The 18,746-nt window shown below is 39.4% G+C and overlaps 1 protein-coding gene across 2 annotated transcripts in view; it reads left to right on the top strand.

Moving 5' to 3' along the window:
- CDC123 (cell division cycle 123) overlaps positions 1-18,746 on the top strand; it is a 31,680-nt gene that overhangs the window by 7,335 nt on the left and 5,599 nt on the right. For both annotated transcript variants that reach the window (XM_058804670.1, XM_058804669.1), the window contains 5 exons: positions 1,668-1,774; positions 7,919-7,967; positions 9,571-9,646; positions 12,513-12,635; positions 15,906-15,934. In XM_058804670.1, coding sequence (XP_058660653.1) covers positions 1,668-1,774; positions 7,919-7,967; positions 9,571-9,646; positions 12,513-12,635; positions 15,906-15,934 — 384 coding nt within the window. The remainder of the gene's footprint in view (positions 1-1,667; positions 1,775-7,918; positions 7,968-9,570; positions 9,647-12,512; positions 12,636-15,905; positions 15,935-18,746) is intronic.

Raw genomic sequence — 18,746 nt, 5'->3', positions numbered from 1 at the left:
ACTTATGACAGATGTTGTAATACAAAATGTTTTGTCTTTGTTTTCTCTCAATGCTTTGGAAAGAAGAAGAGACTAGTGGTTCTGATGAAGGAAGAAGTGATACACAAGATATCAGTGAGGTGGTGAATTCTCTACTCTTAAGTGGAATCCACCACTTCACTGATACCTTGTCTGTCACTGGGTGGTGATGGTGCATTTTTAGGGAGGCTGATGCATGGCAGCACTGACTTTCCTATCTAAAAATAGTTCAGGATACTAGTTGAAACCTTTACCTGGTATAAAGATGAAAAGCACCACAGTTTCAAAAAAAAGGCAATAAACTTTCCTCTAGTTAGTTTTAGGTACTCATATCTTCTCTATCATTAGATGGTGATTTTTAGGGAGGCTGATGAATGGCAGCACTGACTTTACTATCTAAAACCTAGATCCTGGTCACAGATGTTGTGTGATGGGCAGGCTCTTCTTGGTCAGGATACAGTTGAAAACTTTACCTGGTGTAAAGATGAAATGCACCACAGTTTCAAAAAAAAAAAGGCAATAAACTCTCCTCTAGTTAATTTTAGCTACTCATACCTTGTCTATCACTAGGTGGTGATGGTGCATTTTTAGGGAGGCTGATCCATGGCAGCACTGACTTTCCTATCTAAAACTAGTTCAGGATAGTAGTTGAAACCTTTACCTGGTATAAGGATGAAAAGCAGCACAGTTTCAAAAAAAAGGTAATAAACTCTCCTTTAGTTAATTTTAGGTACTCCTATCTTGTCTATCACTATATATGAGAAAAAAGGCAATAAACTTTCCCCTAGTTAATTTTAGGTACTCGTATCTTCTCTATCATTAGATGGTGATTTTTAGGGAGGCTGATGCATGAAAAGCACTGACTTTACTATCTAAAACCTATGTCCTGGTCACAGATGGTTGTGTGATGGGCAGGCTCTTGTTCAGGATAGTAGTTGAAACCTTTACCTGATATAAAGATGAAAAGCACCACAGTTCCAAAAAAACCAACTTTCCTCTAGTTAATTTTAGATACTCATATCTTATCTGTCACTATATATGACAAAAAAAGGCAATAAACTCTCCTCTAGTTAATTTTAGGTACTCGTATCTTGTCCATCACTAGGTGGTGATGGTGCATTTTTAGGGAGGCTGATGCATGGCAGCACTTTCCTATCTAAAACCTATGTCCTGGTCACAGATGGTTGTGTGATGGGCAGGCTCTAGTTCAGGATACTAGTTGAAAAATTTACCTGGTATAAAGATTAAAACACCACAGTTTCAAAAAAAAAAAAAAAAAAAAGACAATAAACTTTCCTCTAGTTAATTTAAAGTACTCCTAACTATACCATAAGGATGAGTGCACCCAAATATTGTTGTTTTGTGTTCTCAAGAGACATTGTGTTCAATCAAGCATTCCAACAAAGTTCCTGGAAGCAGTAAGGCAAAAACCTAATTTTGCAAATGAATTTGCACTGCTTTCATCAGAGTATTCATAAGAAAAGCAGTAATTATCTTGTCTCTTTTAACCACTAATGAAGTTTTCCTCAAAATAAAAAGAAATACTTTTCTGCATGTATTTCAAACATTGCATAATGTTTAGATAGACTTGAAGTTTGCAGTCTCTCCTGCTAATAAAGGTGTGTTTCAGGTAATCTCTGTTTCTTTAGGATGCCTACTGGATAGCAATGAACAGCTCTCTGAAATGTAAAGCTCTCAGTGACATCTTCCTCCTCTTCAAGAGTTCAGATTTCATCACCCGTGACCTCACCCAGCCGTAAGTTCATTTCCAGCAGACAAATTAGTTACACACAGCCAGGAACAGCCAAAAGCAAACCAGAAACACATGAAAGTAGCACAGGCAACCAGTGGGCCTTGACAGTATGGGCTAAGATTATATTTTTTTACCACCTTTCCAGAGCAAGTCATGTTGTATTCTTGAGATTTTTTGCCTTCCCACCCCTCTTGGTGTTTACTTGTTGTTACCCTCCTTATTGGTGCCACTTACAGTGTGACTTTACCATGTCCTCTTATTTTAAAGCTGTTGAGGTTTGTGTGACTGCCTGGAAGATGCTTGAGACTTCTGCTAATCTATTTCACCTGTTTCTAGAGCTTGTTCTGAACCCAAGTTCTTGTAGCTCTAGAAACAAATACATTGCGGGTGACTAAGGATAGCAATTACAGATGAAATAAAAAATATTATGTGCTTGGGGTTGATTTTTATCTGCTCACTTGAAGGGAGTATTTAATTGTATAGGAATGGTTTCCTCCTGTAGTACCTGCATCTCCTTGATTTATGTCACTCATTTCTAAAATACAGCATTTTTCTCAAAGAAAATGAGATTACTGGAGTTGATATTTCTGTTACTATGGTTACTTTTTGTATTTCCTAGACACACAGATTTTCAAAGATAAGTGGCAATCCATGGCTGAGAGATTCTTTTCCAGTAATTATTCAGTGCTTATTTACTGTACAGGGTCTTTCTGGAGACTCAGTCAAATGCAGAGCCATTGTTTTAGGTGCCTTATAAGGGGTTAACAGGTGTAAGTTTCATGTCAAGTGGCTTATGTCTTGACAAAAATTTTATTTTTAAAGTGTATAAGTAAAGCCTTTTAACATTAATGCTGTGCAACTGCCTTCTTTTTTAATCCTCCAACTCTAATGAGACTCTCTTCCCCCACTTTTTGGTACATGGGAAAAAAAAAGAGAGTTTTTGACAGCAAGGCTGTAAGTCCAGTTCTCATGTTGGGTTTTACATCATACCTAACCTGCAATGAGAGGAGGTGCTGGGGAAGAGACTGAGGAGGAGGGGAGAAGATATTTGAGTGATAAAACAGTTTGAAAAGTATGTTGGGCTTGGGAAACAATTGTGAAGAATGAGAATTCTTGATTATAGGGTCCCAGAGAATGAAAGGAATGGGGGAGATGAGAAATCTGTAGTTTACATGTCAGAGGTGAGTGCATTCTCAGAAGCCTTTGGTGCCTGCCCAAAGAGCTGCTTTTCATGGTTTCCCCTAATGAAAGGTGGGATGTCTGGAGGATGGCTTGCTCACAGAGTTGAATAGTAAGATTTTTGTTGCAATGGCTTTCAGGAGTGATTCTTGCAGGTTTGAAAAGACCTTTGCATCATCCCTTTGTGAATGTTAAACTTTATAGAGTTTGTATTTACTGTCTTCATGCATAAAGAGGTCCAGCAAAAAGTACCCAGAGCTCTTTGCAGAATTCCTGTTTGATTGTTTTCTAGTGAGTCTCAGAGACAAGCAAGTGTTCAGCAAGTGCCACTTGATTTAGATGTGGCAGCTCTTTGTGTGGTAGAATGAATTGGTTCAACCACCTTCTCTGATACTGAAATCAGTGCATTTTCTGTCTGGATTAATCTTGTGTCAGTTCCAATCAGTGCCTCAGCTCTTCCCCCCTGCAGTCAGCACTGGCTTGCTGGGAGGGGCAGTGAGGACATTCTGGGGCTGTGGTGTGAGGTTTCTCAGCATGACTGATGCCTTGGAGCATCAGTGATTTCACCTGAAGTTCACACAAGAACAGTGGTGGCATAGCAGGCACATTCCCTCCTCCTGATCCTGCTGTGGGAGAAAGGCAGCACCTCAAACTCCTCTGCTCCAGTCCATTTAGGCTCCTTTTCCAATGTGATAAGAACACCATATAGCACAGCTAAGGTGGTAAAAAAATAAAGCTTATGGCATGATTGTGGGAAATCACCTTGGTCTCTGTGTATATCTTGTAATTTATGACTATGTCATACTTGATTAAAGCATATATTATTGTCCAGTCTCTGCTTGGTATTTCTAAATGACAAAGTTATTTGTACAGAATGTCCCCAAACAGTGCAATGATTATTGCTAAATCAGAACAGTGGTTGTCCTTAATTATCCTATTGATTAGCTGCCAGTTCTCTAGGCCTTAGCAAGCAGAAATTAAAAATGTAGCTGGCGTAAGAACCTGAAGTGCTGAACAAATGAAAATTACATACATAATGCATCCAAATCCCTTGGAAGGACTACTTGGAGAGAGGAGAAATGCACTATATTTTTACAGTAATGCTCAGTATGGTCTAAAGGTTTCTTGCCTTACATAAGTAACAGCTGAAATCCTGAATACTCTTTTTTTGGTGTTGTTGTTTTGTTTCCTGTTCAATTTTATAAACTTAAATATCCACTTCATGGGTCATAATATGGTAAATGTGCTGCAATGGAAATTTGTAGATCTGGGTTTTGACCTAGAAATTTAAGCCAATGATTCAGGACTTCAGGCAAATCACTTTCTGTGCTTTTTCTTCCTCTCCCATTTCCTGTCTGCCTCTAAACATTGCTCAGCTCAGGGAATGCCCTTATAATTCTAAACTGTCTCAAGTTCTGAGAAAATTTCAATCATGTAATGCTCCAATACAAACTATTAAAAAATATGGACTCAGTACAAATATACTGAGCATGATTAGATTGCTTTCACTGTTTTAAATGTTTGGACTCTCTCATGATGCTGACACCTTGGTTGAAGAGTTCAGACTAATAAATTACCTTTTCCAGCATGTTAATTTTCAACAAATTAACAAAGACTTCAGAGCAATGTACTCATTAATGCAGTTGATGTTGTTTCTGCTTCAAAGTCAGCATTGTAATTTACTTAGCTGAGTTCACAAAAAATCTTGTGGGTGGTGTGTCTTAATTTTTCAGGAATTAATTTAGGCTTTCAGAAATTTAGTGTTGAGTATATGTGATAAAAAAAAAAATCCTTTTCTAACTGGGATTTCTGTTAAGTGATTAAAACTCTTTTGAGCAGAAAGCTCTGTATAGCCCTGGTGGATGTATTGGTGTAAAATACAGTTTTCTTCCTTATTGTTAGAATAGGTGGACTGTGTTTTGTTAAAATATGATTGATTGCTTACCTTGAGGCTGGTAGAAATATTAGCAGTACTTCTAATGATGTCATTCTGACAACATTTCTGATGCCAAACTTAGTGCTTTTAATATTGAATTCCAAATTGCAGGGAAATTTCAGTGTTTTTTGAGATGTGGAAGAATAACAGCCTGTGTTTTCCTAACAGAACATAGGAGGCAGTGTTGGACCATGAAGAATGTGCCTTAGCACTCCAGTATCTTTTTGCAGGAGCTGATAGTTTAGGTTTAATATAAACTGTTTCAAGGTAGGCAGTTGCACATGAGAGGATGTGGAAAATGAGGCCTTTGATGGCGATTTTTTTTTTTTTTTGAGGTTTTACTCTTTCCCATTTTTCCTAGCAATTTACAGCGTGGTACAAGATTCTCTTTTCAGTGGTGTATGAATTTCCAATTTCTTTTAGGCTTCAGAGTTCCAGCAAGAGGAATAAAGATACAGTTCAAAGGCTCTTAAAAACTTCTCCTTGTTCTTTTTTAAATAAGATTTTAAAATTTACCATGAGATAATAACAGGGAAGTATCAGGTACAGAATAAATTCTACAATTGTTATCATATTCATAGTAGTTCCTAATTCTCTCAGTGATTTGCAGATGAGTTCATGACTTTCTTAGCAGGGTGGGTACTGGAGAAACTTGCCAACCTTTTGCTTTTCTCAGTGTTGAAAACTGACCTACATAATCACTTTCTGTAGCATGTCCTGGTGGTCAAGTATTTGCATTTGGAGTTTGACACAGAGCTGCCACATATAATGAGATCTTGATCCTTCTGGTCTACTAAGTGTAACTCTGTAAAAAAGCTGCTGACCAGAACACAACAGAAGAGCTTGATCCTTTCACCTATAGCATTCAAAATGCCAGTTTTCAGAGGCTTCAGAAAATACAGCCCAGGCATGTCTCAGTTTGGGGTTCCTGACAACTTTGGGATTGTTCTTTCAAGTATGCCCAAACCTGAATAGGATGTGGGTTGAAGACACCCCACTTAGCATTGTGCCTCTAGAGATCAAAAGCTCATCTGTAGTACACAAGTTGAGATAGGTTTCATCAATAAATGCTACAATGAGCTGGTAAAAAATATAAAATTGTAACCTCAAATCACCCAAAATTTACTCCTTGAACAAAGGTGGCCTTTTGTCAATGAAAACTCATGATAATATTAAAAAGGAAAATTAGATTACAGAAATATGAGTTTATTTTGTCTTGTGCTGTGTACACCCATTTTTTCCTTATTTGTACTTAGTCCTCTGTCATTAAGAGTAAAAAAAAATAATATTCCCACTGTGTCTTGCAGTATTTTTGCCTGTGTGGTTGATTTGGCAGAGACACCTGCACAGTCTGTGGGGCTTGGGGTGGCACCCAAGGATTTCATTTTCTGACTTACAATGGAAGAGGAACCATCCTTCCTCACATAGCTCTTACCCAAAATATTTTAGGGTTGAGTTAAGGAATAATTTTGATTATAAGGCTGGGGTTTTTTGGCTGCTGGAAAAGGCTGTAATTGGAATGAAGTGGATTTCAGGAACCCCAGTCTCAGATATGGAGGCTGTGAGAGGCAATACCAGCCCTCATGTGCAGCCACTGTAAAACTCCACATGCTGGACTTCAGCTGCCTTTGTAGATAAGTTTATTATTGGCTGTGTGTGTGAGGGGGATATTTTCTTCAGCATGATAGGCATATACTCCAGTAAGGGAGGAATCCTGACTCCAGCAAAACTGTGAGCTCTCATGGGTTTGTTTCTGTTGCTTTGACAGATCTTAAATTGAGGGGAATCTAGACTGTAGCTGAAGGATGTTATCTGTTTACACAGGCTTACAGATATATATATATGATGTGTTTGATCACTGTGCTTTTGGAAAGCCTGCCTGTATTGCCCTACTTTTCTGTGTGTTGTGGATATTAAAGTCTAAACTAAAATGTGTGAAATTTATTTCTGCTGGCAGCATACAGAATGAACTCTTACAATAGCTCTTCACTTCAAACCAAAGGCTGGGAAGCCATGTCTTACAAATGCAATGTTTATGTGAGACTTTTGGGTTGCTGAATGAAGTTCACTGCCAAAAGGAGATCCTATAAATATTGTATTTAGGACTATTGCTCAGCAGTGACCCTTCACACAGTTCTGTGCTTCCAAGTAGTTTGTTGCCAATAAGGTCAGGGAGTAGAAATGGAAGAAAAACACATGTTCGTCTGTGAATACCTTTTGAAAGTTACAAGGTTTACTGTAAAATGACAAAAAGGTACATGGAAGCTGACTTGCCTTATAACTGCTCCATTCTTGCCAGCTCCTGAAGGGAGACCAACAGAGTCAGCTCCTCACAAGGGACAAAACCTTGACATCTGCTTGCAGTTGTAGAAATAGTTTTGTTTATCCCACTCTCAAGGGATTTGTAAGAGTATTTCTTAAGGCTCTTAATTTAGAAAATACCATGCTATGGAATCAGGAGTGCAGAGCTGCAGTGCTGTTTTGCATCCTTTATTCATGGAAATGAACTGCTGTAAGGCATGATGATGTGTCTCTGTTGTGTGGTTTGGGAAGTTAAACATTAAAAGTACTTGGCAAAACATGCTGCAGTGAAACTGGATTGGATTGCTCAAGTTTATTGGGTTTTTTGAGAATTCAGTTATGCCAACATAACAATACAAGGGGAAAAGAGCAGCACTGTTGATTCAAACAGAAATAAATCAACAGTGAATAAACACTGACATTTGGGACACATCCCTGTCCGGATTTAAGTGCTTCCAAATTGCATTGGAATAAAAGAGGTGACTATTCTGGTTTTCTCCTATGATAATTGTCAAAAGGAGAGTTATGTATTGCATTTATATCCTTTGTACATATTGGAAATAATTTAACGGTAGTTCTTATGTTTCACATGAGAACTGTTTCAGTTTGGGGTTATTTGGGGTTATTTTTACTGGGGTTTCAATTATGTTTCAGTTTGGGGTTATTTTTCTCACTATGGCTAAAATCTTACATGTAAAACAGATTTTGAAGCCTGTGCCTTACTTTTCCAGATTTATTCACTGTACTGATGATTCCCCTGATCCTTCCTTGAACTATGAGGTAGGACTTCTTGCATGATTTCTGAGTAATTTAAAAGAATTGCTCACAGGCTGGGTGACGTTTGTGACTGGGTTTCTGTCCATTAAATGTGTTATGTTTGTTTTATTCATATTGCTTTCAATATGAAGGGAAGTCTGGTTCAGCCCTGCAGGTCATAAGAAGTTCATTTAATTGCAGATCAGGTGGGCTGAAGTGCAGACTTGAGAAGCTTCCTTGCAATGTCCTCTCATGTCTGTCAGGTTGTGACAGGAAGGACAAGTTTAGTGGCTCAAATAAATGTATTCTTGATGGTGAGCTGCTTGTGAACATCACACTGAGGTTACCAAGGGGGAGGCTTGCTGCAGTGGCTGGGGACATCCTGAACTGCTCTGTCACATCTTGTTTCCTATGTTTGTTACCAGATCAAAATGTTCAGCTAGAGATGCTTCAGACTGTTAATGTGGAGCTACTGCTCTTGTGGTAACATCTAGTCATCTCTCTAATAATAGTTTTTATGTAAATATAACATTTGTCATCATGCAGTGGGCTTAAAGGGCTTTTCAAAACTGAATGAACCTTGTTTTATTTTAAAGCACTATCAAGTGTACTTTAAAGATACAGGACATGTAAAAGTTGGAACAAAGAGTTTAATGTTAGCACCATAGTTAGCAATGTCATCTCTGGTTACTAAAGCTTTCTGCTGCAGTTTAAAGGGTTTGGGAGTTTCCAGCATCCACTAGCAGTAACTGGGGCCTTAAAAACATCAATCCTTCAGAATATTTCAGCTTAGGAAATAGAGAAACTTGAGAAAGTGCCAGAAAGATGCTTTAATTCCCAGGCAGTCTGTCCTATTGACTATAATAGTTTGCTTCCTATTTCTGTCCTGTGTCCTTATTTTAACTGGTTTAAAGGCGTCACAGAATTCTGCTTGGGTGTGTACCAGAATAGAGGTTGATTTGGATAAATTTAATTCTGCTCATCAGCTCCTTTGACTAGGGAGCAACTTTCTGCCAATTCCATGACAGATTTGTTGTGGTGTGCAGCAGGGTTTTTATTTTCCATGCTTTATCATTAATGTAACTTGGAAGTAGTTTCATAAATGAGTTCACAGTTATAAATACTGTCCAAAGTGGAAGAGCATAAGATAATTAGGGTCGGTAGGGACCTCAGGAGGTGCCTAGTCCATCCTCATGCTCAAAGATGGCTAAGGAATGAGATCATATTGTCTCATTTGGCATTTTATAAAATCTGTCTTGAAAATCTCAGTGGGTAGAGGCTGCCTAGCCTCTTTGAGAGATCTCTTCCAATGCTTGACAGCCCTCATGGTTTCTTATGTCCAATCTGAACCTTTCTGCTTTAAGCTATTTTAGATTATATGGTATTTAGACATGCCATCCAACTGGAAGCATTCTGTGATTCTCTGAAATGAATAGTAAATCTAATTGTTTTGAAATATTTTCAAATATAATTATGTGAACTGCAGATTAAAGATTGTTTTGTTCTCTAGTATCACTGGTCATCTTATCATTACAGCAAACCTGTAGCTCTAAAAGGCAGAGCTGTTGACAAAAGGATGCTGTTACTTTTCTGAAACAAGGCTTTGTCATTTGTTTTTCCTGCACAGCTTGTTCTTCGCAAATGGTGTGAACTAATCCCTGGTGCAGAATTCAGATGCTTTGTCAAGGAAAACAAGCTTTTAGGTAAGGAATTTCTTGAAAACAAAATTATTGGATGAAGTTTTGAGGAGTTTCTCTGATTCCTTGAATGAGAGCTAAGGCTGAAGAAAGCTCTTTCTTTCCACACCTCATTTCTGAAATTAATGGTTTATTCTTTCTGTATTTTAAAATGTGGTTTACCACATCTCACTTTCCACTATATTTGAAAGCTTGACAGCTCAGCATGCTTACCATTACAGTGGGAATATTCTTAATTTAATTGTTAATTCAGAAACTTCACCCAAAGGCAGAGTCTTTTATATTCAGGACCAAATTGCATTGACTCCAACTTGCAGAATGAATACAGAGGCAGTTGTGTGTTGTGCTGTAAATACATGACCCCATGAGGATGTTATATGCAGAAGGTTGGGGAGGTCAGAACACCTCCACAGGTGTAGGAGGTGTCTTGAGTTCATATTAAATTCAGTGTACTTAGTTAGAGCCTGTTGTTCTGTTACTCAAGTGCAGAATCCTAAATGTAAAACATTTCAAGTGGCACTGGAGAGCCAGGATACCCATCCACAGCATGCACAGAGCAAGTGAGTGCATTGGGAGACCTCTGGCAGCTGGAGAACAGGCAGATTGTGCTAGAGCATGTGTTGTAGGCAGCTGAGTAGGGTAATTTTTGGGTAATTTAGGGTAAATTTAGCTCAGTTTTACTCCTCTGGTTGTGTTGACTGTTCTCTGCTGACTATAGCAGGAAATGAGATACCCAGTGCACATACAGGTGCTTGAATTGAGGGGTTTAATTTCAGGCTAATTACTACTCTGAAGTTTGATTTTGGTGTGGTCTACCATGAAATCTTTAGAGATGAACAGAAACTCAAATAGCACAGGATTAGTGCACATCTGTTCTGAACAAGGTTGAATCATTCTGCCTAAACTCTTCTAACAAGGAAGTGTTACAGCAGTGATAGAGCAAATACAGACTCTAAAGGAAGGAAGGTGATTTTTTTTTTTTTTTTTTGCTTTAAGATAAAGCTAGGTTTGCTCACTTTGCTTGTCTCATGCCTACATATTCACAAGCACCAAGGTCCATATCCACAAGTGGTTCCTTGTGAGGATATGGAGGGTCAGGGACATTGGCTTTGTAGGTCTCACTGTTCCTCCTGTCTTAGCATGGTGAGTGTGGGTTGTTTTGGCTGTGCCTTTTTGTACCTGTTGGGAGTTGTCAGCAGTTTGTTGCTCCATCCAGTCCCACCTCTGTGAACATGTAGGAGCTCACTCCCTGTTCTTCATTTCCTGATTTGGGTTTCCTATGGACTTGCACACAGGTATTTGAGCTGTGCTAATCCACACACACCATTCTCCTGAGCCCTTTTATTTGGCTGTTCTGTCTGGTGTTCCTGTGCTCATCTTCCCATTTTCTCTCCATTTATGCCAGTTGCAAGTGTATTACAGCTCTCTGTAACAGAGTTTATCTTCCTAATAGCAGAGATTTCCCATTAAGTCTGCATTGCTTAATGGCTCCTGACAGCTTTCTGAAGAGAGGAGAGCTGAATCCTGTCCTGCCTTGTGATGCTGGAACACCATAACTGCCAGAGATACAAAGCATTTGGGCACTGGCTAATTAAGCACTCTGTACATTTCATGGCCAGCTTTTGAAACCTAGTGTATCTGCCAGTAAGGGATTTTTTTTAGCTAGCACTCCAGCTGCATTTCTGAAGATAGTTCCAAGATTTTTCACAATATGTTCCCATACCCTTAAAATTAATAAGCTTGTCAGTCAAACTAAGGAATGATACTTGCAGTAGTGAATGATTTTCCAGTTACACATCTGCATCCCCTTAGATGCCATAATCTTTTGGGTTTTGTTTTTTAGACTCAAGTTAAGCTTTGCAGTGGTATTAAAACTTCAAAGTTCCACTGACATCACAAATTTTTTATATGAACTTCTTAAAAAAGAGCAGATCTTTGGCAGTAGTCAGCATTGTCTTACAGTAAAACTCTGTGTTTTGTATATGGTTAAACAGCAAAGTGAGGTCACTGATACATCTTCCTTGGGGAATTCTGTCTCTTTTTGTCTGTAAATAGCCTGAATTACTCATTCTGCAGTGATGGGGCAGGTCTTGGATTTGACATTTGTCAAGCAGGGTATTGCAATGTTTTATGTTGACACATATCCTGTATGAGAACTCTTGTCACTCAAGATGCATGCAAGTGTATAATTCTGTTGATGTCATTTTAAACCAGTGTCTTGTAGACAAATGTAGGAAATGAAGAACTTGTAGGAGGGATGGTTTGTCCACATAGGCAAGAAAACCCTTGAGAGGGAGCAAATGGGAGCACTAAGGTCTGGCCTGCATGCCATCCCACTGATTTGGGGATTTAGGGATTCACCTCTAGTGCCTTATCAAGCAGGCACATGTTATTCCACACTTTAAAAATCAGTTAAATGAGAATCTGGGGTACCCAAGGATCATCTTTGCTGATGTGCAAGCTTAGCCTCCACCCCTGGCATTTCATGTTCCAAATTGTGATCCCTATTGTGATGTGCAGAACAAAGTTTTGGACCAGAGTAACCAAAAGGAATAAAACTGAAAAAGACAAGATAGGAGCTGGAAACTTAAACACAGGCAAAGTTTCCTTCTGAAATTCACTTCAAAATATTCCAAGTGTGTACATATAAAATGAGGTTCACAAAATTATGGACAGAGCTGTTCAAGGAAGGGATTCCTAATGGAAATACTTTAAGTACAGCAGAATAAAGCCAAACAGTAAGTCACTAATAAAGATAGAAACTTGGGAAAATCCCATCTTCTGTGTCTGATAACTGCTTTTTTTTTTTCTGATTGGGTTTTTTGCATGCCTAGAGCTCTTGATAATTATAATTACCTGAAATTATTGACAGGTATATCACAGAGAGACTACACCCAGTACTACGATCACATCTCTAAGCAGCATGAGGAGATCTGTAGGTCCATCCAGGAGTTTTTCAAGAAACACATACAATACAAATTCTTGGATGAAGACTGTAAGTATCTTGAGGGTATCTGTGGGTATCCATCTCTCTCTTCATTGCTCTTACTTTCACAGGGCTTGGTTCTTTTTAGCTGGGGAGGGTCTGAAAGCTCCTGTGGCTACAGCATGTTGAGCAGCAAAAGTTTGGAATTACATTAGCAACAAAAAAACCCTGAAGGAATAGGCTGAAGCTCTCCAAGAAAACACAACAAATAAGTGAAAGATCCCTACAAAAGACACAAATAAGTGAAAGATCCCTACAAAAGACACAATAACTTTTTTAAAAGGCTTTCCCCCCTTATACTTGAAAATAATTTTTATGCCAGAAAAGCGAGGTAGGAAATCCTTGACAAAAGGCATTCAGTAGTGAGAAGAATACTTGTTTATAAAGGTGTTGTCAGATGTTTGCTGCTAAATTATGGATGCATTCCTTGAATAAAGGATTTTAAAGTTTCTTTTCAAGAAGTTTTGATTATTTCTTCTAGAATATCAATGCACACCAGCTTAGGTGCCAAAACCTTTGAATAAAGGCCACCTAATCAGTCCAAGTAAATTGTGTTGTTCTCTAAATGTGAAATCCTTTGCAAATTTGATTTGAAATAGTTTTTTAACATGGTGTAGTGATAATAGAATGGTGTTGCATCATGATGGGTGATCAATAGTGGTGAAAAACCTGATGAAGAAATTTAAATTAGGTCTGGCATGGACGAAACCTCAGCTTAGCAGAAAATCATAAACATAAAAATTTTCTGGCAGTTTTACTGTCATGTCTAATGCTTTGAAAAGTCAACCTTTAGGTGGGTTTTTAAACATTACTAATTGTTGTACTGATACACCACAGCAGTCAAATAGATTTGTCCTCTCTGTCTGAAAAAGGTACCTTCAAGTGCCAGTCTCAGTTATATTCAAATTCTTAATAATTTGACTCTGCAAAGCTGCTCTGTTTCAGCCCAGAGAAGTTCTCATGGACTGCTGCTTGGAGAAGACCAGTAGAATAGTACATTAATTTAATAAGTCCATTACATTTTAAAGTAAGATCAGTAATACAGATCTGGCATTCTGATTACTGCCTTTTCATTTTCCTCTGTGTTTCAGTGTAATTTTAGCTGGTATATAATCAACTGATAGATAAGAATTCAGGGCACTATTTTTGGAAATTGATGCCTAGATTTAGGCTCTGAAATGGCTGGCTGGTGAACTGAAAGGTCTGAAATGTCATCTTATGTAAAGGGTGCCATCTGAGTTGCCTTGAGGGAAAAGGAGGTTTCAGGGCAACCTTCTGGCATGAAGGTTTGTTAACCTTTTATTCTTAGGCACTAAATGCTGGTCCATCTGCAGAGAAATGCCATGCAGAAAATGTTTTCTGTGTTTTTGTGGGTGTTTCTTTTTTAACCACATTACATTGATTCCCCCATCATCTCCCTTGATCCACTGCCTGGTAGCCTATGTGTTGTTAACAATAAAAATCTGGGTTAGCTTGTTTGTTTGCTTTTAAAAGGAAAGGTATTGCAGCTTCTTTCCTGACTTCTTGTTTCATTGGGGATTTTGATGCTGTTTGCTCTGCTTTTTCCAGTTGGTCTGGTAGCATCTCCAGATGGAAGAGTTGAGTCAGAGCAGCTGAAGCATTGCAGAGTCAGAGCAGTAGGATAACAGATGGGTGAATGCTTTATAAATACTTCTAAATTATGTCAGAAGCATCTAAATACCTTTGGTAAGAGTCCAGTAAGAGCAGTGCTCTGGAGGTGTTGATGGTGCAGAGCTGGGCTTTGGTTTTCCCTCTGTTTAGAGCAGGTTCTGGTGAAGTTTCACTACAGTCTCACTGGCACAGGACACTCCTGCTCTGAGAGTGGGAATAATTCAGCTTTTCTTCTTGTTCAGTGTTTGTGCCTGTCCTGAACCAGTCACCAGAGTGCAATCAGTCTGAATTCCAGCTGTGTAAATCCCAATAAATACCACTGACCTCAGTGATTGCCATGGGCTTGCTTTAGGCTGACAGGCCCCACTATAGAAAGCCTCAGATGCAGGGAATGTCTTTTGGCTGTGACTGAGGAGAGGATGTGGTGCAGGCACTGAGTTCAGCTGAACAGCTGGAGAAGAAGTCCTGGGGTTCCTGCACCCCCCTTTGCATTGATGACTGGCTTAGCCACCGAGGGCTTCTCTTCCTGGGAGAGCAGAGCACTTAATCCTGGAGTGCCTTTGGCACTGACACAGCCCAGCTTGTGCAAAAGCTGGGAGGATTTTTGGGCTGCATGGTAAGAACCAGCTACGTGACTGGCTTTGGCTCTGTGCAGTTGTGGTTTGCCCTTAGCCCAGCCAGCTTCACATGAAATGTCAGATGAAGCTTTACATGCAGGGATGTGATCAGTCAACATCCCTGTTCCTGACAGGCAGCTTCCTGACACTCAAGTGTTCTGCAGTCACATCCTGGGTTTAGTTTATCCACATGTATTGGGAAATCTCTTAGCTGAATATTCCCTTATTAGTGAAGGAAGCAACAATATAGCTCTTGTCTGAGGCTTTTCTAAATCTTTTCTTTTTCCTTTCTTCCTGCTAAACTGGTACAACTTTTGCATGTAGCCATGTCTGAGTGCTTCCCTGTTGATTTCCCTAGCTCAATAGAAAGACAGCTCAAAGGTTTGTTTAACCATACAGAATAGGAAAAGCTACATATCCAGAGTCATGTTTAATTAAGCCAGGGGGAGGAACAACAGTGAAGCCAGGCAAGGCAGCTTTGAGTGGCAAGGAGGCTGTTGAAGGATTTGTTGGTATTAATTAGGTGTGCTGTGTCTGCTCTGGGTGACATCAAACATGGCCATTTCACTGCCACCGACCCCTTTGTTCCTACAACCTGTTTGTCTTGTTAGCTGCTGAAATTCTAGTGTCTGGAGCAGGAACCTTCTCTTATTAAATGTTTGTGCAATGTCCAACACAATGAAGTCTTGATCCTTCCCTGAAATGTCTCTGTTCTGCTGAAAACAAAACAGCAGTAATGTCAAGGATAAGCTCTCTGGGCTAAGAGTTTATCAAATATTCTTCATGGGAGAAAAATCAACAGAAGAAACCAGCGTTAAATGGAAAAACCCAGCAGCTGATTTCCAGTGCATTAACAATAGTTCTTGAAATGTTTCGGCTCCCTCTTAGAAGTATAGCCAATTCTGGCTTGCAGTTCATTAAACATATTGACTTTGCAGATTGTGCTGTGTACACAAGTATCTATTCAGATTTAGACATCTTCTGTGAAATTATATATCTTTTGCAATTAACATTTTTTTCTCCTTTTCAGTTGTTTTTGATGTGTACAGAGACAGCAGGGTAAGTGAACAATAGGTTGTCTATAATTGTTTCTTCTGTGAAAACTTGAAATTCTACAAAGATCAAGCAAGTAATAGCTTTGTCTTCCTAGAAATGGTCCTGGAAAGAAACAACCAAACAAACAAAAAAATACCACTAAAGCAAAAACCCTGACCAAACAAAAACACCAGACAAAACCTACTTGATGTTAATTTGTTCCACAGGTCTTTTTCTGTGATAAATGCTGTCTACAGTAGGAGAATAATAGGATTAGAGGTGTAAATATGTCTGTGCCAGTGATGTAATTTATTTACTTAGTATTTTCCAGAGAGGTTGTCTGTTCTAAAGCACAGAACTTAGGCTTTGAATGCAGTTTTCTCAGTTCTGTGAATCTACAAGAGGCAACTTAGTTTTTGTTATGACATGAGAGTCCTTGCTGCTGTAATTTAGAGTGGAATACACTATTTTAGTTGGAAGGAACCTGCAATGCTCATCAAGTCCTAATGCTTGACCAATTCAGGGCTGACTGAAAATTAAAATCATGTGGTTATGATTGGTGTTCCCAGGCCCATGGTGGGATTTGTGGGGCTGTCCTGTGCAGGGTGAGGAGCTGGCCTCAGTGGCCTTGTGGGTCCCTTCCAACTCAGGATATTCCGTGACTCTTTCAATAAGGGCATGGTCCAAATAGCTTTCAAACACACAAACGGGTTTGGGGCATTTTCTTTTAAGACAGATATTTCCTTGGGTTTTATTTCTTTTTTCCCTGTGTTTGTTTTTTCACTACAGCATTTGAACCCATCAAATTATCCTTAATATTTTTTCAGATTATCCTTGTGAGATTGGAAAATGTTCATATCTGGAAGTCTAGGCTAGGAAGGGGTGTGAATGTGGTGTGCCCAGTTTGTGACAAATGGAAGCCAGTTTTTTCTTTTCAAGCTTCTCCAGCTGTGGTTCTGAGAGTTGGGCAGATCAGAACCCTCAACATCCAGACAGTGATGGAGTTGGGGAGAAGCATCCCACCTCAACTATTTGAAAAACATAGATAAGTGCAGTGTTTAGGGGTGAACACAGAGGTGCTGGGTAAGGATTGGATTATCTTAAAGGACTTTTCCAACCTAAATAGTTCTATGAAGGTGCCAGTATCAGAGATAGTAATCTTGACTTCTCGTATTGTGAATGGGGGGAAATATTTGGTCAGATGAGTTGTGCTTGAAAGGCTTGATTGGAGAAAGTCTTTATTAGAGTTGAGTGTATTGGGAGTAAGTCCTGATTTGGATTTTGAATGTTGCTGAACTGTTTTGTAATTGTGTAACAGTAAATCATGCCATAGTTTACAAAACAGGAATGTGTCTTACGTGGAAAACAACGACTGTACCATTTCTCAGCCCAGCTTTTAATGTAGGTACCTAAAACAAGACTGTGGGCTAGAGCAGCTCTGCTGTAATTGAAATTACCTGCCCAGGCTCAGATTGACAGACATGAGGATGCTGTCAGGGAAAATGAGGAGCAGCACTTGGGCATTGAACCAGTTTCTGCCGTTGGGTGCTCTGCCTCATAGCTGAGGCATGAAGAGAAATTACTTAAGTAAAAGGTTTCAGCCTGTGGTATCTCAAATGAGCAGTGTTTCTTCATCTGTCAAGATAAAATATATCTGTTTGTAGATTTCTCTCGGTGGATTCTACCCTCAGGTCTTGTAAACTGCCAGCTAGCCCTTTGTGTGTCAGATGCTTCTCCTTTCACACGTACCATTGTGGTTTGCAACTGCGTTATTCATCGCTCCCTCGGCGTGAGAGCTACAGGCAGCGAAAGAATATTGTGAGCATGATTAATTTCCAGAGCCCGTGCTCCTCATCAGGCTGGTTGCACAGCAACCTCACCTACATAAGGAGAGAAATGTTCACTGACTGCTTGTTTTAAATCCTTTCAACTCTAAATATTCAGCTTGGAGAAGCAAGTTGTTGTTGCTGTTGTAAATGACAGCAGTCTCCTCCCTGTGCTCACTTCAGTTGCTTTAGAGCTGTCTGCAGTTGGCTCCACAGGTCCTGCTCACTGAATTGGAGAGGGAATTCACAAAAGCCTGAGAGTTGGCTCTGCTGTTGCTCTTTGCTGTCCCCCAGGTGGGAACAACAAACCAAGTTCAAGACAAGTCACTGTGCTAAGACAGAGCAATGCAAGGAGTGGCCCAGACCACTGCTGGCTCTCAGCTCTTGTTAAGGAGCACACCAGTGCTTGTGTCTGTGCCTTGTGAGTGTTGTCACTGTGCAGGAAGGTGCAGCTGGAGTTAGGGAGGTGTAGCAGTTAAGTTTGCATTTTATCTGTCTCTAACTTCCTTTAACCAACAGGCTTTGTCATGGGCCCTTCCTCTCAGTGCCCTGCTGCTTAATGCCTTAGCAAAAAAAACCTCATGAAGCTGACAGGGTGTGGTAAATCTATTGATTCTTTCTTTTAGGATGAGAAGAAAACACCATGTAGTACAAGTAGGGGAATTTTTTTCCCCCCTCCACTTATGCACAACTTTTTTTCCTGGCTTGTGCATTTCTCTGCTTTTGTATGACAAAGATTACTAATAGCAGGCAAAAGACAGCAGATAAATAGCCTTACTACTGCTTTTTAGATACACAGTGCAAATTATCTGAAACTGTATTTAAATCATAGCATTGCATGTAAGACTTGAGAGAGAATTTAATCTTAAGAAAAAGCAGTTTGGTTATGACCCAGGGTTATATACACTCCTTTTAATGAGCCTGAAAAGAGATATTGAGTTTGTTCTGCCACTTGTCATCAATTTGAGCTAGCAAAGCTCAGTGCAGATTTAAAACCATCTCAAGGAAGC

Source organism: Ammospiza caudacuta, chromosome 5 (genome assembly GCF_027887145.1).
Source record: "Ammospiza caudacuta isolate bAmmCau1 chromosome 5, bAmmCau1.pri, whole genome shotgun sequence".
NCBI lineage: Eukaryota > Metazoa > Chordata > Aves > Passeriformes > Passerellidae > Ammospiza > Ammospiza caudacuta.
The sequence above is the reverse complement of the archived record's forward strand: the minus strand, read 5'-3'. Positions and strand labels throughout refer to the sequence as shown.